The 25,200-nt window shown below is 40.6% G+C and overlaps 1 protein-coding gene across 2 annotated transcripts in view; it reads right to left on the minus strand.

Annotated features, from left to right (window-relative positions):
* AP3B1 (adaptor related protein complex 3 subunit beta 1) overlaps positions 1–25,200 on the minus strand; it is a 156,331-nt gene that overhangs the window by 31,397 nt on the left and 99,734 nt on the right. For both annotated transcript variants that reach the window (XM_069963026.1, XM_069963025.1), the window contains exons 21-24: positions 22,118–22,190; positions 21,027–21,139; positions 4,410–4,635; positions 908–992 (exon numbers count right to left, since the gene is read on the minus strand). In XM_069963026.1, coding sequence (XP_069819127.1) covers positions 908–992; positions 4,410–4,635; positions 21,027–21,139; positions 22,118–22,190 — 497 coding nt within the window. The remainder of the gene's footprint in view (positions 1–907; positions 993–4,409; positions 4,636–21,026; positions 21,140–22,117; positions 22,191–25,200) is intronic.

A 25,200-nucleotide genomic window follows, 5' to 3' on the forward strand; every position in this document is an offset into this window, starting at 1 on the left:
GACTGGGAAGCTGCAGAGCACAGGAGAAAAGACCAGGAGCAAAGAGAGGTAAGGTATCAGTTGCTTAGGCAAGGGCTGCATGGACATCGCTAATGATGTCCATGCAGCCCTTACTGCCCGATTATCAGGCTGTCTAATGCTGCGTTTACACGAAACGATAATTGGGCCGATCGTACGATTAACGATGTCGGAGTAACAATTTTTCTTTGATAACGATCAGCGTTTAGACGGTACGATATATCGTACGGAAAATTCGTTTTGCGATCGTTTTACCCTATCTCACACATTGGTTAAATCGGCGAACAACTCTTCACACGGAATGAACTGCGAATTTTTTGCGAACGATCAACGACGATTTGAGAACATGTTCAAAGATCAAAATGAACGATTTCTCGCTCGTCGTTTGATCGTTCGCTGCTTTTACACGTACGATTATAGTTTCGAATTCGATCGTTATTGCGCAAATTCGCACGATAATCGTTACGTGTAAACGCACCATAATAGGTCTAGTAAACAAGCCCCCATCTAGCAGATTGGCGCTCGTTTACTAAAATAATCGAGCCGTAGTCGGCTCGTGTAATAGTACCCTTATTCTTCGCATCATGAGCGCCATGGAGGAATAGCAGCAAGTAAGAGGGTTTTTTTTACAATTCTGTTAGTTTTTCCTTTAATACGAAATAGATAGGAAGCTCCCCTTTCTCTTCAAATAAAGTTCCGCAGTAGTGTATGCATTAGACACTACATAGGTGCCATGCAGTGTATATTATAGCAAGGAAAGGCCAAATGTACATCCTATATCTAAGCTAAATAAGCAGATCCATAAAGTAGTTTATTGTTCTTTTCGTTTCATTAGCATCTAGAACACAGCGGCAGATACGACATGTCTATTTATAGCAATGCAACGTACCACAACTGGAAGCTGGCAGTCTGAGTGGAATCACAAAAGTCAATACCCATTGAGACAGTAATGGATCCCTCTGGCTCCAGAGAATCTGCAAAATAAAATGTTTTCCCCAAATAAATTTACAAAGGTAAAAGAAAATCAAATAACAAACAGCAGTCAGCATGCACATGCAATAAAAATGCTTGGTTTATCACATTACTGGCCGGGGAGGCTGGCTACACATGAGACCAGGTTTCCCTGTCAGAAAAACAAGTATAAATAGGAGCGGCCATTCGCAGGAGCAGTGCTATCATGTGGTTACTGGGCTGAATTGGATTTCACTTAATGTGGCTTTTGTTTCTTATTTAAATTGATACAACTATTGTGTCTCTGGGTCAGACGTAAAACTGCCATGTACCGAAAGGCTAAAGAGGTGGACTTGCCGCTGCCAGGATTTACCTAAAGTCCTGATGGATGAGAGATAGGAGAAGAGCACATACACAAGTCAGACTAGCTTGCTTCTCGATACTATACATATGGCAAATCAAAGAACCACATCAAACATCAACATCAAGATTAGAGATCTCCCTCCTTTATTATCCTCACCCAGCTAAGGCCATGACATGGTAAAGACTGGAGATGAGCGCAACTGGACCAGGCTTGAGTCCAATCACTCAGTGTTTGAATACTGGTGGCTGGGGAAGTTGGATGCAGCCCTAAGGAGTAGAGGTTGCATCCAACTTCTTTAGCCACCGGTATTCAAATGCTGAACAATCGGAATGGAGCATGCTCATCTCTAGTAAAGACATTCAACAAGTGAGTATCTGTCCTATTCTGTAAAATTGTTAAAGGGGTTTCCCAACATGGTAGGGCTTTTACATTGCTGATCTTGATAGAAGCCACACAGCACCATAAATAAAATGAGCCTAACTCATCTCTGCCAAACCTGTGGCTTCTCAGCTGTTACAAAACTACAACTCTCATCATGCTTTGACAACAAGCAATATCTGAAGAGCCGCAGGTTAGGGAACACTGGACTGACTCGCTGTGGTTATAAGCTGACAATAAGGAGCATTGGCGCGCTAGTAAGAAAAGTGACCCCCACGGATTATTTTTTTTTTTCTTGCACAATACAGTGCTCGACTCTCAACACAAGGGTGCTACACAGCCCCAAAAAAGTGGGAAATTCACTTAAAAATTCACTTCTGGTTTTTGGTTTCTATAAACAGTGACAACCAACATAAGCAGGGGCTGCTAAGAGGACACAAGACAGGTACTAAGGTAAAGCCACTCTTTTTAGGGCTGTAATCCTTTTTTTGATCTTTAGAAAGGTGAAACCTATCAGTCATATGGATGGGGAGGAATATCCTTCCGAGGCTACGGTTTGACAGACGTTACACAGCCACCATCACATTTAGAATATACAGACTATAAAAGAGCAGAAGTTTGTGTTACTGTGATTCCAGTAACCCAGATATAGATAATTAACCAGAAAAAAGGCTTCAGTTCAAAGGTTTCTACTGATGATTTATTGGCTTTTAAAAAGAAAAAAAAATAGAAATCCCTTATTGAGAGAACTTCTGTAAAGTTTTGATCAGTCAAGGTCTGGGTGTTCAGACACCCTGATCACTAAAACGAGCCAGAAGAACTCCTCTTAGGCCATGTTCACAAAACGTATATTTTTGTAAAAGTATGGCCGTCGTTGCCGACTGCAACAACGGCCGTGATTAATATGAAAATATACGTTACGTTGCCGTCTATGGAATCCCGGCCGGGATCCCTAGCGCTGCCGCAAAAAACTGACATGTCGGTTTTCTGCGGCCGCAGAGAACCTGTCATTGTGTGCTGTGGAGTGTTCTGATGCAAGCGCAAACTGATGCGCCCGCATCAGAACTCAGCGGCGCTAAAGATCATCCGGCCAGTACTGCAGTACCAGCCGGAATGATCTTATCTGACACCGGCCGTTCCGTGACCACCGGTGTCATACAATGTGTGAACATAGCCTTAGGCTGCATTCACATGTCCGCAATTTCCCTGCACGGCATGATGTATCAATTGATGCCGACAGCGGGGAAACTCTTTGAATCGCTGCACCTCTTTCATTACAGAGCCGCGGAGATTCTTACAGTTTGTCTGCTGCTGGCATGATATTGATACATCATGCCGGGTGGGAAACCAATCCATTACTTGCCTTCCCTGTCCGTAAAGAAATTAATAAAAATATATATGGGAGCCATATAAAAAACAAGCTCACAGCATGTCTGTATCATATATTATTAATATATATATATATATATATACCAAACTTTTCATTGCGTCACCAGAACTCGAAATAGACGCGACAATGCGACAAATTAGTACAGGGAGTAAAATCAGTTCACCATACCGCAAAGATGTATGGAATTCTGCAAATATCTTTTTTTTTTGCTCAGAGAATTTCTTACTTAACACAGTAATGGACCATTAAGAGGACAGTGAAATATACAGCGGTGATCAGTCTAATTTGCCATGAACATATAAGGCATTAATGAAACAGCGGTCTTCCTATTATCCTTTATGTCTCTGCAGACAGGAGCACTGAGCTCCTTCATTCATGACAGGACCGGCCATATGAAATATGTGAAGCTGCAATTTTTGTGGATATAGCAGCGGATGAATCGTCGGAGTAATATACCAGCGTTGTCATTTCCTTTAATTAGCCCCATAATAAAACCTATTGGATCTCAAGGCCTTTTTAACATGAACATTAGTCAATCTTTTCCACATGAATAAGTAGTGTTGTTAAAGGAGCACTCCGGCAATCTTTTTTTTTTTTTTTTTTTACCCTATATTATTGCAGAATATAGTTTGCCTTGTATATACCCATTTTAGTTGATGGTGGCTTGCATGGGTTACCTGCCATTTTGATTTTATCTTCTTCCTCTAATATGGCTATCCTAATACAGACTACATTTCCCATCATGCTTTTCCCTTTTCAGAAGCAGAGGAGTCTCATCACGTGACTTGCTCCATGTGCTAAGTACAGCAAGTGATGGATCAATGACACAAAACCTCTGTATCTTAACTTACAGAGTATCAGTGAATTCCTATGAGATACAGCTTTAGCCTGTCACTTTGTCATAGGGTACTCCCTGTCGCCTCTTATAAGTAGGAATCAGGGAACAGCAGTGTCAAGACCAGAGGAGTGAATTATTGGGATGTATGGTACAGTGCCAGCAGGTCAAGGACAATTTTGGGAAAAAAAATATTTGCTTTAAAGTGGTATTCACATGTGGACAATTATGGCATATCCACAGGTTATACCATAAATGTACAATAGATAAGGGTGCCACACCTCTGAGACAACCACCTAGGTTGAGATTGAGGAAGAGATAGATAGATAGATAGATAGATAGATAGATAGATAGATAGATAGATAGATAGATAGATATTTGTATGTATGCCAATAGGTCATAAATATCACGATTACTACTTTAAAGATCTTTAAATCTGGGTTCAGGCAGAATTAGAGATTCCATTTTCTCACCTATTGGGCTGAACAAATGCATCTTCAAATCAGATTTCCTTTCTTCTATGTGAATGTCTTCTACCTTCTTGTCACTGGAATTAGTAAATGTAACCTGCACAGAAACCATCTGAGCTCCAAAGATGCATGGCTGTCGTGGGAAGTGGTAGTTGGCTGACAGACCTTTACCACTCATTCGATGGAGAAGTTCATGTGTCTTTGTAGGGACAAAGGATGGCATGCACACCTGATGGAGAGGAGGAGATACAAACTAGATTAAATTAAAAAGGTAAAAACAGGAGGCCAAGCACATACAGTAATAATATCCAGCATGTGGGTTCAGAAAATCTCAAAGTTTATCCAACCTCTGTCTCTGTAGCGGCTTCACAACATCAACTCCTACCATGTCTGCATGCCCAACTCCATCTTTCCACCTACATCATCTGTTGGCGGAGCTACCAAGTTACAATCTAAAACCTAGGCTAGGCATAACGGTGTTGGTGTTGGGGTGCGAACATAAAGAATGTATGCCTACTGGTCCTCGTGTCCCCACAGCACCACGATCCTGAACACCCACGGCATACACCCCCCCCCCCCAAGAAACTGGGGTGGAACACAACAGCAGTTATTGGCTGATGGATTCTCCATCAGCCACGTTGAGTACTTTTTTCTGGACCGTAACATAACAGGAAGCTAAGAGTGAATTATATCCAGTGGGGTCCAGGAGACTGTTGAAGAGGGCCACACAATGTGAGAGACCGGCCATTCTCTTAAAAGGTCGTCCCTGATCATCAGATCTATCCACTGCACACTATGGAGTGTACAGCCGGAGCAGCTCGCTCCATTGTGTGCACTGACAGAGATGAGAGATGTCAGTTTCCGGCCGGGATTCCTTAGGCGGCAAAAGGCACGTATGTTTTCGTATAAAACACGTCCGTTAATGCAATCGGCAACAACGGACGTAGTTATATGAAAACATACGCAGTGTGAACATAGCCTTACACTGTATTTGTTTTTTCCCCCGCAGTACCCCTTTTAAAAAAAAAAAAAAAAACTGTCATTAGAAAAAAAAAATTGACATGTCAGTGTCATAATTTTTGATTGGTTGGCGTTTGACTGTTCAGACTGCAACAAATCATGAGAATGTGCTGAGAGAAGTCGGTGCTCAGAGCATTTTCTATGTGACCTGGACAGCAGCATTATATAAGCCTATGGAGCTGTCCAAACCACACAGACACAAAGCAAAGCATGGAGCCTAGAACAGACTAGGACCACCCACATGACTCTTTGCAGGCAATTTACCTATGGCATACTGTACTATAACCAGTTCTCAATAATAGTGTTAAAAAAAAATATGACGCTTTAAAATCTTTTTGATGCCTCGGGTTCCCTGAATCCAGCACTGTTTTTTATACTGTTGCTACACCCGTTACCCAGGATATAAGGAATTTAGTATTGACTATCTGCACAGTACCATGAATAGTCAGAAGATGATGAGAGAAATGGGAAGGTATAGCAACAAAATAAAAATGGCACCTGAGAATACAAAAGGATGACCAATGGAGTTGAGCAAACCTCAAGCACGCCCAGCTTCGTCTGAACCACAGTGTGCGGCGTTTGAATTACCAGTGTCTCAAGAAGTGGGATGCAGCTCTAGGGAGTTGGGAAAAACATGGATACAGTCACAGGCTATGCTCACACATACAGCGTCTTATATCAATTTTTGTTCCTTAAGATGTGCTTGGTCTTATTTTCAGGGGATGTCCTATTTTTGGGGAAACAGGATTGTATTTCCGTCAGTATTTTGGTCAGTCTTTTTTCAACCAAAACTAGGAGTGGGTTGAAAACACAGAAACTGTGCAAATCTTCCCATTATAATTTTGCCCTATCAGCTCCACTCCTCTTTTTGGTTGAAAAAAAGACTGGCGGAAATACTGTGTGTACACATAGCCATAGGCTGTATCCAGGTTTTCCAGACAGCCTTAGTTGGCCTGCATCCAACTGGTAATCAAATGCTGCACCCATGGGTTTGGGCAAAGCTGAGCGTGCTTGAGCTTTGCTCAACCCTAGTGACCATAGGTTCTCTTTTAATGGATGATTTCGACTGGGCCAACTTTTAAAAAAGCCATTCCCTAGTGGTGTAATGACATGGTTGTGGTTCCTGGGACGTTCACGTATAAAATTCTGCATCCACAGATGGAAGAAGCTATGCAGAGGTAACATGATTAAATTCCACCATTTTCCCTCTAATGGAAGGCGCCGGAGGAAAGAAACTTTCAAGCCATCAGAAGAGGACTAGCGCGGAACTTATGCAGCATATTTGTAAATGATAAGTCACACCTTTGGATGGTTTGCGAAAATAACCAATCAATTCTGCAAACACAACGCTATTTCTAAAGGAAATCTATGTGATTCCTGATGCCTGCAGATACACAGCAGCAAAGCACACATATTTTATCAGTTTATTACGGTAAGCAAATAAGCGTGGAATGAGAGGGCACATAACTGTCTACTTAGCGCTTACTGAAACATTTATAAGAGCTGTTATCTCCCTAATAACAGACAGACAGCGTGCAATTTTAAAGAGGGGAAAAGCTTCATATTTTTTAACACTTCACTAAAAAGTAACTGAAGAGTGTAAAATGAAAAATACTCTGTGCAGTTAGCTGGTAATGGACCATATTATCAACCCGAGTTAGATTTATAGGATACAAACTAGTCGCTAATAGTTATTTTATGACATAGCATGTCTGCTTTTTTAAGGTTATTAAGATTAAAAATCGTGAAACTTTCTAGAACGGAAATAAAATGAATTATAATTTGTAAAAGGAGAAAATAAAATAAAAAATGCAAAATTGGTCCTGTCAGGTGAAAAGACGAGAACGGAAAAAAACAAGAGCTTTGCCAAAAATAAAACTCAGCACGAACCCACATATATCTAGAAGGTTCAATAGTAATCGGGCACCAACTTAACATGATAGGTGCCATATCATCAAATATACCAAATTATTGGACTGTCACAAAAGAGGAGAAGAAATTATTTTAGTGGGTAGAGAACCTTGTGGAAAAAAATCCTAAAGCTTAATATATTGTATAGAACACGTCTATGAGCACAGGAACATTCTAGTTGGTTGTGTTGACTTGTTCTTTAGAAGCTTTACAATTTTTTTAAATTCTTGACTGGAAACCAGTGTCAGGTTCTAAGACTTTCTGGATTACCGGAGGCCAAATTAAAAGAATTTTGTTATATGCTTTAAATAATAATGTCTAATAGAGAGGAGCCCTAGGGCTGCATGCATCTTTCCAGGAAGTGGAGCCATTGGGTTAGTGCGAATTCGATTTTACTGTAGGTATGCCGTTACAGATGAGGTGTTACAGCTTGCCTGGTAACAGAAGAGGCAGATCATGTGACCTCTGTCTCATAAGGGAGGGGGAGGACGGAGGATTGGAGACAAAGTGGACCAGAAAGTGAGGATTTTCAGCAGCTTCAGGGTGTGAGTTGGGATGTGCTGCAGACAAACGGCCTTACTCATGTAATAGAAGCCTATTACAAACAAGCTGAGATTATGGGCGGGGATTGAACAGTGTAAATCTTTCTTAACTGGCTTTCCCCTTTTTACATGTCCCACTTTGTAAAAACAAAACCCAAAGACCATTTTTGACCCATTAACAATTCTTTAAAAAATTCTCAATACCTTATATACAATAAAATGGTGTATCATTAAAAATATAACAAAAAATTCCCATATAAATTTTGAGCTGATTTTTTTTTTTTTTTTAAACGCTATGGCTCTTGGAAGGTCGGGATGATGAAAAAAATAAATAAATCAAACATCCCCACCAAAAAGGTATGAGAGGGGAAAAAAGAAAATACTGTACTGCAGCGGCAAAATAAAAAAAACATTGTTAAATAAAAAAAAATATGAATATAGCCTTACAATTCAATGTAGTACCTTTTATTGGAACATCACTATATGTAGACAGTCTAGGATCTGTAGTCTTTTCTTAATACTCCTTCTCTTTCCCTTATCCATAACCTTGGCTAAACTGAACTCTATCCTTTGAGGAGGTGACAAAAGAACTAGAAAACTGATTGAAGGGGACCATTATGTATAAACTTAAAAAAAAAGCCAAAGTGATTGATGAAACTCTCAGTCACCTTCACTGTGAGCGGCTGCACCTGTATCCTTTATGTCAAATGACCTGAAAATCCTGCTGACAGCCTAACATTCACTACAAGGATACGCTGCTCACAACTCTTCCTTAACATTATTTTAATTGCTAGCAAATTATAGGCCGGGAGCTACAATGTGTGATCAGATTCTGATATTTAAGAAAGCTGAGAAAAAAAAAAAATTAACATGTCCGCACTGTACAAAATGCTGGCCACATTGTCACAAAGCAGAATAAATTTTTTATACTTCATATTTAAAATTAAAGGTAATGTTTAAATTTAGCAGGTTAGTTTGGGGCAGAATCCACCTACATAGAATATGCATTAAAATTTGGTTCAGCACCTTCCAAGATAAGAACATGTTTGGAAATAGAAGGACATTAAACAAACAAAATCATAACGGTCAGCTGAACTGTTATACAGCTGATTGTTATTGAGGTGTGCGGGAACACCAAGGTTACATAATGATGGGAATCCCCGCTCTAAACAGGTGTTCTCCGCAGCAGAGGCAGAGGAAGAGGCAGGAACGGGCGGCTATTTGAACATGCCATCCCGCTCTTCACACTGCCACAAGAAACTGCTTCTCCAGCCTTCACCAGCTCAATGGACCCTTCTCCGGGTCACTGACTCCCCATTGCTCTGGCTGCCCTCTCCACAGTTGATCCTGCAGCTGCTGTCCAGTGCTTTCCCCCGGACACCACTGCTTCTCCCTGTCGCAGGGAACAGCTCCTCCGGCCTGCCCCAGCTGCCGTCCCCCATCTCCAGACCGCCCGCGGCCCGGAGAAGGGTCTACCGAGCTGGTGAAGGCTGGAGAAGCAGTGATAAGGGTAGCACGGAACATCCGTTTAGAGCAGGGATGTCTATCACTATGATGGGAATCCCGATTCTTTACAGTAAGTACTGTAGTGGTGCAAGATTAACCGCTACATACTGCTACTCTTTACACTCTGCGGGCCAAGCGCTCTGCATCTGACCCATGGAGTATAAAAACAAAATAAAGACACTTACATTGTTCCCTATGGGAAAACACAACTCAATTCTTAAACCGCTCAGTTCTGGAACAGCCTTACAGAACTGATTAAGTTCAAGAACAGAGAAATTACTGTATTATAAAATGGTGTCTATATAAACAAATGTGGCCAATGGATGTCCTACATGTTTCATGGAGTTCTGTCCCACGTATCACTACAGGCTTCAACCCTCCACAAGTTCTCCCTATACACAAGAAAGTTTGTCGAGGCCGAGCATTCCTGTATTCCAAGTAACCAAGTAAGACTATATGGTTCTATTCCGTAGCAGTTCATGTTTCACGTTCATGACACAACCACAAACACTAAATATCAATGCTATAAATTCTGAGTAAAAATACTGTGTGTGAACATAGCCTTAAAAATGATACAATAATGAGAAAAAAAAAACCCATCCATTTAATTTCCATCAGGGGATTCGAACCAGAGAATGAACTGCTGTCAGGTCTCTAGACAGGTGAGTTACCCCTAGACCACAGCTCCTACACATTACAGAGGAAAGATTCTTTCAGACATAACCTGCCTACAGAGGACTGATCTGCAATCTAACAGCTGAGCGAGCAGGAGGCCGGGCAGCATTGATTATTCATGAAGAGGGAGGAGGATGCATGACAAGTGTGGCACGAACAACTGCTCTGTGACATAAGATTGTACATAATCCGCTGCACGGAAAATTACCAAAAAGGCACCATGCTCACTGGGGGACTGCCAGCTACAGCACACTGTCAACACCTTAGGTAGTGCCCGGGAGCTGACGGATTCCCTTTAATGAAAAAAAGAAAAAAGGTTATTAATAAAAAAGAAGGGTAAAAAATTTTTTTTAAAAAGTGTCTGCAGTGGCCACACACTGGATACATCAAGGGTGAGAAGGTGCAGAGAGTCTGTCAGCACTCGGACCTAACAAGAGTTGCTAAAAGTGTTATATAGGTCACAGCACCATATTAAACATGGTAGACGTAGCTTATCCGTCCATGTAGAGTGACCAAGTGTCAAAGAGGAGTTGCGGCTCTCCGGCTGTGCTGCACTGTCACACTTCCTCCCTCCTACTTTTGAATAAGAATTTTACATCTGCCTCCAGTTCCCACGCTGCTGATGACGCACACGTCCTGTGTCCTAAACTCATTCAACCATCGTAACCATTGATGGAAGCAGGCTTCAATGCTCAGCACGCATGCACCGCCTGGCTAGAGGGCTTGAAAGAGTTTAGGATCATCAGCGGAGCTGGAAATGGAGGCAGATATGAAATTATAATTCAAAAGGAGGAAGGAGGAGCCCTGACAGAGCGCGGCATGACCTGAGAGCTGAAAATCGTCATTGACATTTGGTTGCACATTTCCTGCTACATGGACTGATAAGATACACGTATCATATTGAATAGGGTGTTGTGACAACTGTCAGCAACCCAGGTCAGGTATGACTGCTGACAGATTCCCTTTAAACACTGTTTTTCTCACTCCTACGGGATGCCACACAGAGCTAAAAAGAAAAAAAAAAATCTTTGGACATGGTGCACTGTGACAGGTACCCAATAATGCACATTATGCTTAAAAAAATAGAGGTGGAGAAAGCACCCAAGTAAAAATGTGGCCGTTTACTTACACCATCTTCTGTGTTTAGGCTTCTTTCATCCTCTCTCTATGAAATTTAGATCTAGTTTTTCAATCAAAAATAAAATTTTACTTTCGTGAATATACCCATAGAAACCCATTTCTAGAGTCTTGGAAAGCTGGGTGACCATATTAGTTGCTACGCTGCTAAATATTTGAAGAGCAACTCAAAGACTTTCTGGCAAATTTATGGAGTCAATGTGATGGCCCCATAACTCATCTACAAGCCATCTATTATATCCAAGGTGTATTGTATAATTTTTCCCTATAATTTTAATACACAGATGAAAAACTTTAAAATGAACATAGGGAAAAAAAAAAAATCCACTGTTCACAGAAAACCACATATGCCTCCCCCTCCTTGCACACCATGCACTTCTGGAGGAAAGAGAATATCATCTTTGTCACTTGTCGGCTAAACCCAAAGTGATTTCTTCAAATCAAATCCCTAAAAAGCAGCTGACAATGGAGTTGACAGCGACGTGGTATGGTGACCTTCTGCGGGGTGACCTCTCGCTCTGATTTCTTAATCCATCTGCTCATGTGCACATCACACAGATTATTATTCCTTTCCCCACAAGGCAGGAAAAACCCTTGAAATAAACATTTCACCATCTTGCAGTGACACACTTGAGAGGCGAGAGAGACAGGAAAAAAAAAAAAAAAAAGATCTCAGCACATGCCATCGACTGCTCTTGTGGGGGACACGCGGAATCACTTCCTCTGGGCATTTATTACCTGTTAAAAAACAATCTTTTGGTGAGTGGCAGTTCAGGGTTTTTGAGAGCAGGCTGCAATATTTCTTCGGGTCTGCTGAGTCATAATTAAAGTTGAACCGAGCGGAATTGGAGAGGGAAGGTCAGCGAGGTGCCGTATGAGAGATGAGGCCGGGCTGATCGGGACCAAATGAACAAATTATGATGGGCCCCACTCAATGTGATGAGGTCAAATGCTTGTTTCTACCCACTGACAGTTCAATTTCCCTGAAATGTCTCTCGATTCTCTATGAACTAATTATGAATGAAAAGTTATCAACCGCCCGCACCAAAAGCGGCCTAAACGCTATTTCTTGGTGCTCCTAATGTCAAAATATTGTCTGGAGCAGCGTCGTGCCAGAACGTCCACGGGCGATCATTTAAATATCCATAAATCCCAGCCCCCAGGTGTACCCAGCATCGACTGATCCGCAACATAAATGGCTTCTTGTGGTCTGATTTGTGCTAAAGTGTTTCCATGACAACTACAATAGTTCTTACAATAGGTGGGAAGGAGGAATGGTATACAGCCGCCGGCGTCTGGCTGACCGGTGATGGTGCAGGATGGAAGGAGAGATCGCTGTTCATGCATTTTATGGTACTTGCAGCTGTGACTGCTATGTTAATATAATTTAGAGCAATTATTTTATATGGAAGGATGTATTCATTTTTATGTACTGATCATTCTCTGCTAACCCAGTGCTGGAATGTAGTACAGAGTCAACACCAACGTGTAAAAATCAACAACAAAAAAAAGTATAAAATGTCAGGGGCTGGATATAATGCAACTTTGACATTGTCATACTGCCCACCCAAAACATAAAAAAACAAAAACAGGTACATCCTACCCTAAAGCAGCACACTATGGGAGAAACTCTGGCTTACTACTGGGGACTTGAAGTGATGCTGTCACCCCCTCTCCCCTTACTCTATGTGTGGTTCTCCGCACCATCTACAAGTTTAGATGCTGCATATTTAATATACACCTGTATAACATTTGTCTGTCTCTTCTTTCTTCTCTAAATTCACTTTATTTAAGGAGTGGACAGTGTCATCTAGGCGGAGCTTCATGAAAGTTGGGCCAGCAAGGACATGGGGCCCAATTGGTGTGAAGCCCCACCTAGGTGACACAGTTAACCAATGGAATGAAAGAGTAAGGGGTGACAGTATTACTTTAAAGGCATTATCCACTTTAGACATGCCAAACTACCCAACAGGATAAGGCCACACAGCAATTTTGACAATGAGGCAGATCACGTGACCAACAATCGCTATCTTCTATGGGCCACCTGAACGATACAGTGATCGAGTCATTGTGCCTTCTAAAGGCACTGCAAATGAGTGCCGATCTCTGCTAGAGATTGTTAGGTCTAAGAGGACCTTAAGAATTCTAAAATTCTAAAAATGCACGTGTGAAGGAAGCCTAAAACATACACAACCTCCATCGCTAAAAGCAATATATCCTTTATTTGTAGCTATTTCCCTGGAGAATCTGCCCTGTACTCCATTTTCTTTAAAACTCTTTTATTAAAAGTAAAAGGCATTGCACACAAAAATTATAAATAACATACTCTGCATAGAGTAAACTGAGATACACATATTTCCATGAGAATAATGGTCAATAAATGCATTGATTGATGTTGAACAGAGAGGTAAAGATAGTAGCGGTAAAAAGAGGTAAAGATAAGGCCATGTTAACTGTTTCAATTCCATAATGGTAGGGGGTCTCAGGTCCATCCACCATAGAGCGATGGCCTTACTAGCCAGGAAAAGAGACTCACAGAGAAATATGAGTCGGTGGTGAGTCCACTGTTCCTCATCAACAATACCTAAAGCACACCCCTTAGGGTCTAACATCAAAGGTGATGCATATATGGAGCTATTGAGCACTTCTTATTGCCATAAGGACTTAGTGCTGCATGAGCGAACACAACATGTTGTCCCCCTGTACTTATGATCCTTATCTCATCCTTATGTCAACTGTCTCATTAGACCACCCAAGAGTACTAGCAGAGAAAAGCAGCTGTCTCACCGATCATGGGTGTCAGCCAGACATCTCACCATGTGAGACCATCTTATCTCTAAATTTTTATAATTTGTGTAATTTTGGATAATTTGACAACTGGTTGTTACTCTATTGTTAAGCGGTGTATTTCCAAACCACTGGAGGCTCGGCCTATGTAGGGACATGCCTTTAACTGGTAACACCCAATTGCAAATTTAATTACAAGTTTCTAGTAGAAATAAGAAAAGAATGGCACACAATGTAGCACTCTAAAATAATATTTTATGGAGAATAAAAGGAACATATCAGGAAACTCCCCAGTTACCGGTAAACCCCTTTTGACACATACAGTATGTACGTCAAAGTGTCAGGAAAGGAGTATGGAGTGGGCTCAGAAGCAGAGTATGCTTGATTCTGCTGACACACTGAAATAGGGATGCTAATAAATGCTCTCACAGAGCACTGCCCTGCAATACAGATGTACTGGTAAATATTGTACATGTACAGGTCATCTCTTCTTTGGGTCTCCTAGAGAGCCTGAAAGTAAAATAAAGTTTTTAAAAAATATATCCTTAAAAATTAAAGCAAAGCATTTTTAAAGTTCCGCATCCAGCAAGAATGTCCACAACACTCACTGGTTGATAAATTGACAAACTTTATTATTTACATCATAAGACTGAGGACGCAGACCGTTTTGCGCTTTCATGCAGTTCCCCTTGGGCCAGGAGGAAGCGCATAAAATAGCGCAAAACAGTCTTCACCCATTTTCCACCCACCCAGAGTCTTCTGCCTCTTGACGTGAATAATGAAGTTTGCTGTTTTATCTACAGGTGAGTTTTGTGTACATTCTTCTTGCTGGATGATCTCATAATCTATGGTGTGCTGAGCACCACCAGGGGAAGGGAGTGCAAGCTAACAGAGGACGACTCAGTGTTTTTCAACGACTTCTCCACTGATTTTAAAAGCTCCTTTTTAATTTTTATTATGGGGGAAAAAAACTATTATAACAATCACTGTAGATAACACAGTCGGAGACAAGTATAATTAACATCCTTTACTGCATTCATTACCCTGCGTGGTGAGTGCAGTATAAAAATAAAGAAATCACTAAGTTGAACAAAAAAAAATATTTAAAAAATCTACCTAAGAAAATAGCAATAAAAACTATAACTCACTTCTCAAAAAACAGACCCGCACACAGTTTATTATAAAGTGGTCAAACATAATAAAAATGACAGAGATTGGCTCCTGCTGTAACTGAACTGACCCACAGAAAAAAAAGTTACCTATACAACAACATGAACTCTAATACAGAAACCCAGGAAAAATGCATTCTTCCAAGCCTTCAAGTACTTATCAGCTGCTCTATATCCTGCAGGAACTGGTGTATTCTTTCCAGTCTGGAGCGCGGGAGAGGGTTTTCTATGGGGAGTTGCTGCTGTTCTGGACAGTTCCTGACGTGAACATAGGTTGCAGCAGAGAGCACTGTGTCAGACTGGTGAGAATACCCCACTTCCTGCAAGACATACAGCAGTTGATAAGTACTGGAAGACTTGAGATTTTTTTTAATAGAAGTAAATTACTGGCACTTTCTAGCACCAGTTGATTTGAAAGAAAAAAAATGTGGTTGAATTACCCTTTTAAGATCTTCCAATCTAATATAACTTCTCATTCAACAAAGCAATAAAATGTCTGCTGTTCAATTGCTAATCTGTTAATAAAGATTACAGGGAATATGGAGCATATAGCTTCTCAGTTAGACCTTAGTCACAAAAGGCAACGTCTAATACTAGAGTCATAAGACTGGGCGACAAGGAAGGACTGTGCCCCCCGGGTTGTGATGGGAGAGCTCTGGTAGCGGGAGGGCCCCACAATTAGCCGGCGGCTCATTATTATTAGCTCCTCTTTCCTTTGTCACATTCACACTGTAATTGTATTGTTCTAAAGTTGTTTCTTAATGGCAGCTGCTCGCCCATCATTTGTATTTTCCTCGTTAATCCTGACGCGCTGAATTAACCTTTAATTACCATTGTTAAAATTGAAATGAGCCTTGTGTCTGGCTCGGGTTAGCTTCCTTCGGTGAATGATCGCGCTGGAAAAGGAGAGGGGTCAATGAATATGTCCCACGTCATGTCTGATCGCTGCTAAAGCTGTGAGGAGGGAGATCTTACCTCGCCAAACTATCAGCAACATATTTTGGTCCTAACACTTACTGACAGTGCTTGAACTGGACACGTAATTAGCCTGCGGTTCACGCACTTCCCGAGGACACCTAAACCTGGCCACATAGATGGATTATATCATTATCATATCATCCACGTCCGCGTACGGGGTTAGGATGTGGCGTTATTAAAAATCCCAAGGTTAATCAGGAGGAGCGAGGTAATTTTAAGTGCTATTATAGTTAACTATGGCTTCTCCAAAAAAAAAAAAAAAAAAAAAGCAACTGGTATCCGAAGGTTTTATAAATTTGTAAATAACTTCTATTAAAAAAAAAAAAAAAAAATCTCAATCCTTCAAGTACTTAGCAGCTGCTGCATGTCCTGCAGGAAGTGGTGTATTCTTTCCAGTCTGACACAGTTGCTCTCTGCAGCCCCCTTTGTCCATGTCGGGAACCGTCCAGAGCAGTAGGAAAACCGCAAAGAAATCCTCTCCTGCTCTGCTCTGGACATTTCCTGACATGGACAGAGGTGGCAGCACAGAACACATGTCAGACTGGAAAGAATACACAAATTCCTGCAGGACATAAAGCAACTGATAAGTACTGGAAAAAATGACAGTTTTTAAAATAATTTACATTAGAAGTAGTAGTAGAAGTTATAATTTATATTAAGAAATATTTAAAACTTTCTGACAGCAGTCGATTTGATAATAGTTTTAAATAATCGCTGTAGTAACCCTTTAAATATATATATATTTTTATAATACTGTACTCCTAGATATATTACAAGGCATATTAATATAAGTTATACAAAAAGTATTTAAAGAGGAAGACTACCTTAGGACCATCTCCAGTAAATCCCAGCATTCCTCAATTCTTCAGTTTATAGATCGAGCAGACTGTCCATACCGCTGGTTACCACCTGGTAAGGGACTATGAAATTGCTACTTAAAATAAGGGCCACATGGCATTTGACATGGAAAATTAGGTACAACAATGCCAGAGGGTAACTATGCTGGATCATTGGACAGGTATGTTCCTGGCCTAAGACGTGACAATTACCTAATATACTACGGAACAAATGTTGGGACTACAATTATATGATCAGCAAATCCCATCACGTTACACTTGGAGATTTCTGGTCTCTAATTTATCCTCTTCTCTGCCTTGTCCGGTCGATTCTGCTGTATTTTTCAATATTTGTGCCCTTCGAGCAGAAAGTTACAATGCATCGGTAATTGTGAGGTGTCCCTGTGTCCGACATCACAACCGATTTGCCATCGCGAGAGGCGGCAGACTCCTCTGGTCCTCAAATTGTCTGCATAATCCAGTAACTGATTTACCGACGCATGCATGAGAAAACAGACTCTGTGACATTTCAATCACTCCAAAACGGAGGTTGATCTGATTAAAAATAAAATGAACATTTAAACATATTTTCTAGTCTATTTCATTATAATTAACCCAATCCCGACTAGATGCGCCTAAAATGTGCGGAGCTCTGTAACAGTACGGGACTCCAACGTGGCCCCGGGGTCACAAGGGAATGTACAAAAACGGCATGGTGATACTATATTCCATTATTAATCTTCATTTACGGACCAAGTAGATGAAACAAAGGAACAAAGTATACTTTCAATAATGTGCAGCAGCTATGAATTTAGAGAAATAGGCTTTATTGATAGGCTTTATAAAAGCTGTATGCAATTACAGGGCTGAATCATTTGAATAATAGACTGTCTGACATATTCTAGGATAAGTGGCTGCTACATTTTCTGATATTAGGGTCATATACTCATCTATTCTTACTCTAAGCTCTCCTTCGCCTGGTAATAAATTAATTTCTTAGTGTTAGTTCGGCATGTGCCCTACAGTTAAATTCATTTTCTCTCTCGCTGAAGGAAAAAAGTTGAAAAAAAAAAGTTCAGGTTATTATATCCAATATCACAGCTATTTTTGAGGGTATGCAAATAGCAGGTCATGGCACTCCTGGCTCTGTCACCTTAATAAGAAACATAAAACTATGTAATAAAAAAAACGGAGAGAAATATCAACGTATAAAAAAAAAAAAAGTTGACAAATAGTCCCAGTAACGTTCAATATTAGACACAAGTAATCGGCCGGTGATTATTTTTTAACAGAGTATGAACTCCGGGAACAAAAGCAAGATTTTTTTTTTCCACTGATTTTGAAATACATATTTTAAGATCTTTCTGGAAAGGAAAATTTGCAGGTTCACAGAGTTAAGTTTCAAATGAATATAACTAAGTACTGTATAATGAATAGGGGTTAGTATTTAAGGAGTTTTCTGAGGTAATAAAATACACAGAAAAATAGCTGTAAGGGTGTGAATACTGACTAAGTGATGCCAAACCAGAGCAGTAGTAGTTATTTTTTTTATATTAATTTTATATTTAATAAATAAAATCCCCCAAAAAACACTACTAATTATAAATTTGTTTCATATTATATTTAAATCTAAGTCAGGACCCCTCTATTGCACCCTCCACTTGGTCTTCCTTTACCAAAATTGTTAAGAATTATCTATATACCCTTACTGCCCGGAAATCAGGCGGAGATTCCTAGCGGAACCCCCGCCCGCCGCTCAGAATCCCGCCTATCTGTTTCAATGGGATGTCTGGCACGCCTCTGCTCTCTGAGTGGAGAAATGCGAGGCAACAGATAGCAGGCGGGATTCCGAGCAGAGTCCGCGGGTGGGGGTTCCGCTCAGAATCTCTGCCATTTTCTGTAGCGTGAACAGGTCTAAACAGGAAAAGACTAGAAAAAAGAGAGAGAAAAAAAATAGATAAATAATTATTTATTGGAGCTCCCCCCCGCCCAAATTACACTACATTGATCATCTTCTCAAGACTCCCATCCTGCAATCTCGCAGTTAAATTCGACTACCAGAAATGGGTTGCACATACACTCCCATTTACCCCTGCCGCTGTGTGTGTATACACAGCACATCTCTGATTTAATGCTCATCATATCAGCTACTTAGCATGTGAAACACAATTCTACCAGAGATGTGAGTGGCTGGAGGTGAAAAAGGTCCAGTACTACAGGAAGCACTAAAATTAAATTGATACTATGGAAAAAAATAATTGGTTTTAAATCAACTGGTGTCAGAAAGTTATAAAGATCTGTAATTTTCTTCTATTTAAAAAACTCAAGTCTTCCAGTACTTATCAGCTGGTGTATGTCCTGCATGAAGTGGTCTATTCTTTCCAGTCTGACATACTGCTCTCTGCTGCCACCTCTGTCCATGTCAGGAACTGTCCAGAGCAGTAGCAAATTCTCATAAAAAACCTCTCCTGCTTTGGACAGTTCCTGTCACAGACAGAGGTGGCAGCAGAGAGCACTGTGTCAGACTGGAAACAATACACCACTTTCTGCAGGACATACAGCAGCTGATAAGTACTGCAAGACTTCTGATTTTTTAACAGAAGTAAATTTACAAATCTGTATAACTTTTTACAACAGTTGACTTAAATACTATTTTTTTTCCTTTGGAGCAACCCTTTAAGATCATATACTCATAAACTTGAAATTTACAGTAATATCTATATTAGGGTCTTTTTTGTTTTGCTCACAAAAAAAGTTTGGTATGTACCAGAAAATACTCATACACTGAACTAAACTATTATAAACAAACGTTATATGACATAAAATAATGACAAACCCGTTCCAATATATGACACACAGAGCATTTATATTGAGAAAAGCTTTCCATTCCAGTTATTTAACGCATACCCATCATCTGGCGCAACAGGATATACTGAAAACTCCTGTAGGTACGCTGTCCTCTTCTGACGTGGAATTCCCGGAAGCGCCATAGACTACATAGTGACTGTTCACTGTTCGCGTCAGAAGATAGTGTACCTACAAGAGTTTTTCAAAGTATCCTGCTGCACCAAATGATGGGTGCGCTGAGAAGTCCGGCCAAAAATATTTTTAAATATGTCATTACTTATGGGAAGTTAGACAAATTCCTAATGTTCATTAAATATGGGAAACGAACATATAGTGATATATTAATTTAGTAGATCAGGGAGGCTTCAAATTCTCTAAAAAACCGTTACCTCATAAATCAGGTGTAATTCCTATACGTTTTGGCTGGATTTGTCCTTTAAACATGGTCTCCCCATACTGAAAATGTAACCCAATTAAAAGACTCAGAGCAAAGGTTATAATACCATTTCAGTAAGAGTGACCAAATGAATATCTTTTATGTTTAAGGGTGTGCCAACTCTCCTCACACTGCAGCTATCTGGGAATGAAGGATCAGACATGTTGGACTTCAATGTGTCTGATCCCTCTTTACCACAGGACAGGAGCCACTTATTCCTCTCTCCCCACTGTGACCACATGTCGAGTCAAGGACAGGTTGTGTGTATATAAGAGAATCAGAAGGAATAGAAGACTGATCTATGATGATGATTTATGGCCAACTTAAAGGGGGATTCCCATCTCATCTAAAGGAAGCAAACTTGCAGGACTTGTCAAGTTAAATACTTTCACAAACACATTCACCTAACAATCTTGACTCTTTTATCAGATCTGTCTGTATTACAGTACATATACACTATGGGGGAGATTTATCAAACATGGTGTAAAGTGAAACTGGCTCAGTTGCCCCTAGCAACCAATCAGATTCCATCTTTCCTTTTCCAAAGAGTCTGTGAGGAATGAAAGGTGGAATCTGATTGGTTTCTAGGGGCAACTGAGCCAGTTTCACTTTACACCATGATTGATAAATCTCCCTCAATGTCCCTATGGCCATTTAGACACATTATACAGTATACATACACACACTGATATCCCTATACACACAAATTATATAAATACATGGAACACTGGTTGTCATAGATTTCTTCAAGGATCAACATCAAAGATATCACTTACATTTATTACTGGAGATGGGGTGGAGAGGGATAATCCCTGAAGGTCTGATATTAAACTGGGAGAAAGGATCGAAGGTTTGGGGAGATTGGTCACTGGAGAAGATACAGGATTAACTGTAAAAGGAAAATCAAAGATGGTGAAAAATACTATTATTGCCATGTCATTTGCACACAGATGAACACCTTCTAAGTAATGTAAAATTATTTTATCCTAACACAGCACGCAGTGTATCTGACTGTATAAACTACACAGAATTATTATATTATATGCCTATGTACCTTTATGGTCACAGACTACAAACAAGCCCTGCATAGTCTAATTTTCATTCATGTATTAGGGTCCTATTAATTGGGCCGGCTACAGCCCGATCATTTTAGTAAACGAGCACCGATCTGCTAGATCGGCGCCCGTTTACTGGACCTATTAGCCGCCCCAATAATCGGGCAGTAATGGTCCCTTTACACGGAGCGATTATTGCTCAAATTTTTGCGATAACGATCGCATTTGAGCGATAATCGGCTCATGTAAACACTGCTTACCATCAAGCGACGAGCGATAAATCGTTCATCGTGATCCTTCAACATGTTCTAAAATCATCATTGGTTGTTTGCAAAAAATTTGCAGATCGCTTCATCTAAATAGTCTTTCAACGATTAACCCTGTGTGTGAGATCGCTTAAGTGCCCGTGCTTCTGGCGCTCCCATAGACTTCTATGGGGCGTCCGGGACGGAATTCCAAACAAAAATAGGACGTGACCAATTAAAGTCTATGGGAAATCCGGATGGTTTTTCCAGATGTGTGAAGGGGGCCTTAGTGAGTGGCCGGGGAGTGGATGGCACAGCCGCTGCACTCTGTACCTAAGATAACTGCGATCAATAACTTTTGAAATGTCTGATATGTCAAAAGTTATTTTTAAGGACAGGTACTCTAAGTTCAATCAACTCTCCTGGGAGTGAAAGCCACCAAAGAATTACCCCAAACAGGGTGCCTTTCTAAAACAAGGCCTGCCATGGCACGCAAAACCATACCATAGAAAAAGGATGCAATTTATACACGGCACAAGATTTAGAGTCTAAATAAAATATACTTACAATCTAGGTCTAGAAGAGACACGTCTTGTTTCCTAGGCGGTTCCTTCTCTTTGTTAGGCTTACTTTCAGCTTTCTGTTAATAGAAACACAATGACAGTCCTAAGAACAATCCCATAATTACCAAGAAAATTCTTGTTTCAGTAGTGTTTCCCAACTAGTTGGTGTTGCAAGAATCTCGTCAATGTCACAATTCTCCTATTTCCAGTGTAACATACAATATTAACACTATCTGATGATAACCTCGACATTACATTGGTTGCCACATGGCCAAAAGTCTAAACCAGGGTAGGGAACTGTGCGGTCCAGGCATGATGGGAGTTGTAGTTTTGCAACAGTTGGAGAGCCAAGGTTCCCTACACCTCAACTAAGCGATGCATTAAGCCGTCACTATTAGTGACTGCCATGCTGACTCCAAGGTTATGCTTATAGCTGAGACTTGTAAGGTTCTATTCACACTGCCTTGTGCATTAGACATTTCTACCAGAAAATGAGCCTGATATACGAAGATGTATGTCAAATGAGTGTCCTTTCAGCACTAGTTGGGGGGACAAGCATGTGAATAGCTAGATATTTTGCCAATTCTTCAGTATAGTCCTCTTTCATTCAATCGTTATTTTACTCAGAGACTGTCGTCACTCATATCTGTCTCTGTTCCCAATGGGGCTCACAACCTAATATAAAAATTCAGTAGGTTTTTACAGTATCATACGTGTTTACGTGTTTATGCCATTCGTCCTATGGTAAAACTGATATGTTATATATGTTCGGTACGATTACAACGATATGTAACTTAAATGACTTCTTTTATCTGACAGCTTTTAAAAAATTAAAACCTTTAAAAAAAAAATAATTGGTGTTTAAAATTGCATTATTCTCAGCCTTATAACGCTTTTATCCTATTGTCTATGGGGCTATGTGAGATGTCATTTTTTGCGCCATGACTGGTTCTCTCTAGCGGTAGCTTGAGTGCGTATATGCGACTTTTGATCACTTTTATTACAATTTTTCTGGATTTGATGTGACAAAATATTCGCAATTTTGGTGTTTGTTTTTTTTCCCCGCTTACGCCGTTTACCGTGTGAGATCAGGAATGTGTTAATTTAATAGTTAAGGGGATTACGCACACGGCGATACCAAATATGTTTCTTTCTTTATTTATATTTATAAAATGGGAAAAGGGGGTGATTCAAACTTATTAGGGGAGGGGATTTTTATATATAGTTTTGACAGCTGCATTTAAATGTATAATTAGCAGGTGTGACGATCAGACAGCGCCCGCTTTATAGCCGCGGTCCAGGGCTACACATAGCACCCAGGATTGTGGCGGTTCAGAGTGGGGTCGTCGTGCGACCCCTCTCTGAAAGCCCCCACCCGCATCAGGACGTACAGTTAAAGTGGGTTAAAGTGACACTGTCACCCCCTTTTTGTACGAAGACTTCTCTTCGCAGCTGTAAAGCCTAAATTTTGCAGTTTTCATACCTTACTTTATAATAGATTTCTTGGTGCTTTGTTCAGTGAAAAATGCTTTTTATGGTTTGTGGATTGTGCCACCTGGGTGGGGCTTCAAAGCTGCTGTGCCACTTTGCCCCGCCCACATCAGCGCTGTAGGTTCCGCCCCTCTGTGACGTCTACTGTCCGATAATCGTCCCATAAACATAGGCTTTTACATCAATACATCATCCTGGAAACCCCCTTTAATTGCAAGAAGAGGTTTCCGTGCATCTTTTCTCCCTGCTGCAACTATACCTTATGAGACAGCGTTTCCCATCGAGCCTCCACAGCTTCTGACCACCAGGGTGTACACTTGAATTATATTTTTTTAATGAACTGTCTAGTAATAATTTTCTAGTTAATTTGTTTTAATTAACATATAAAATTGTATGTAACCGGATCAGGGTTTAAATCTTTTAGACACATATTTCCCTATTATCTAACAACAATGCTTTTAGCAAATCATCAATGAAGTAAAAAAAAAAAAAAAAACATGCAATGCAAGTGAAACGTTCCCCAAATAGTGGCATTATGAAGATAATGTCTCATTTATCCCTCCTCAGTAGACTGACGTTCATTCCACTGTAGAAGGCAATGTGGGTCTAAGAGAAGATGTTAAGGCTACATTGCATCTAGATCTATCCATTTACAATTCATCTTGTTAATAGAGACAGAAGCTGGATAAAGCATATAGCAGATGAAGCAGGAGATTGAGGATTTCTCTTGCTCAATGCATAATTCATAGCTTCTGACTGCAAAGTGTGTAAAATGAGAATTTCACACCACTTCAAGAGCTGCGAAGCCGCACGGAGAGGCACATGAATCGGCGTTTACTGGCAGAATTTTACCATCACTTCCAAAATATTTGTGTGTTATGCATCATTGAAAAGGCACATCCTCTAACTGATAGCCCAATGTTACCGTGGATTGGCTCCTAAAAAGTTACCACTCCGATGCCACTTACTTATTTAGGTCATTTAAGTGAACGCTTCGGAAAGCTTCAGGAATATTATACGGCATATTTCCTGGGTCCCTTATCCTGTAGGATAGACACAAATATGGCCGCAATGAAAAAAGCTAATAGAATTTAGAAATCAACGGCCCAGGAATGTATACTGTTCCAGTGTGAGAGTAAAATATTCTTTTTTGGGTAAGAGATTGCCAGCAATGTTCCCTCTCAGCCACTGTAGCTAGTAAGTGGGGCAATAAGGGCTACTGGCGTCCATTCCTCTAGGCTGGGCAAATCAAATCAGTATTGCATTCATTTTACTCAAGTAGTTATCTACATGGCAGTCAGACACAGGGGCGTAACTACCACCATAGCAGCCATAGCGAGTGCTACGGGGCCTGCTGCTTCAAGGGGCCCAGTGGGCAACTCCAGCAATACACTGGGCCCCCTGAACTGTCATCATTTGCAGCACCTAGTGGCCAAGTAGCCCTTCAGGGTGCTGCATATAACCTGACAAGCACTTGAAGTTAAATGTTAAAGGTTTGTGGTAGTTGGTGGGGGGTCACAATCAAAAGTTTGCTATGGAGCCAGGGCATTTCTAGTTACGCCCCTGTTCAGACATACAGTGCCACATAGTATACTT

Source organism: Dendropsophus ebraccatus, chromosome 3 (assembly GCF_027789765.1).
Source record: "Dendropsophus ebraccatus isolate aDenEbr1 chromosome 3, aDenEbr1.pat, whole genome shotgun sequence".
NCBI lineage: Eukaryota > Metazoa > Chordata > Amphibia > Anura > Hylidae > Dendropsophus > Dendropsophus ebraccatus.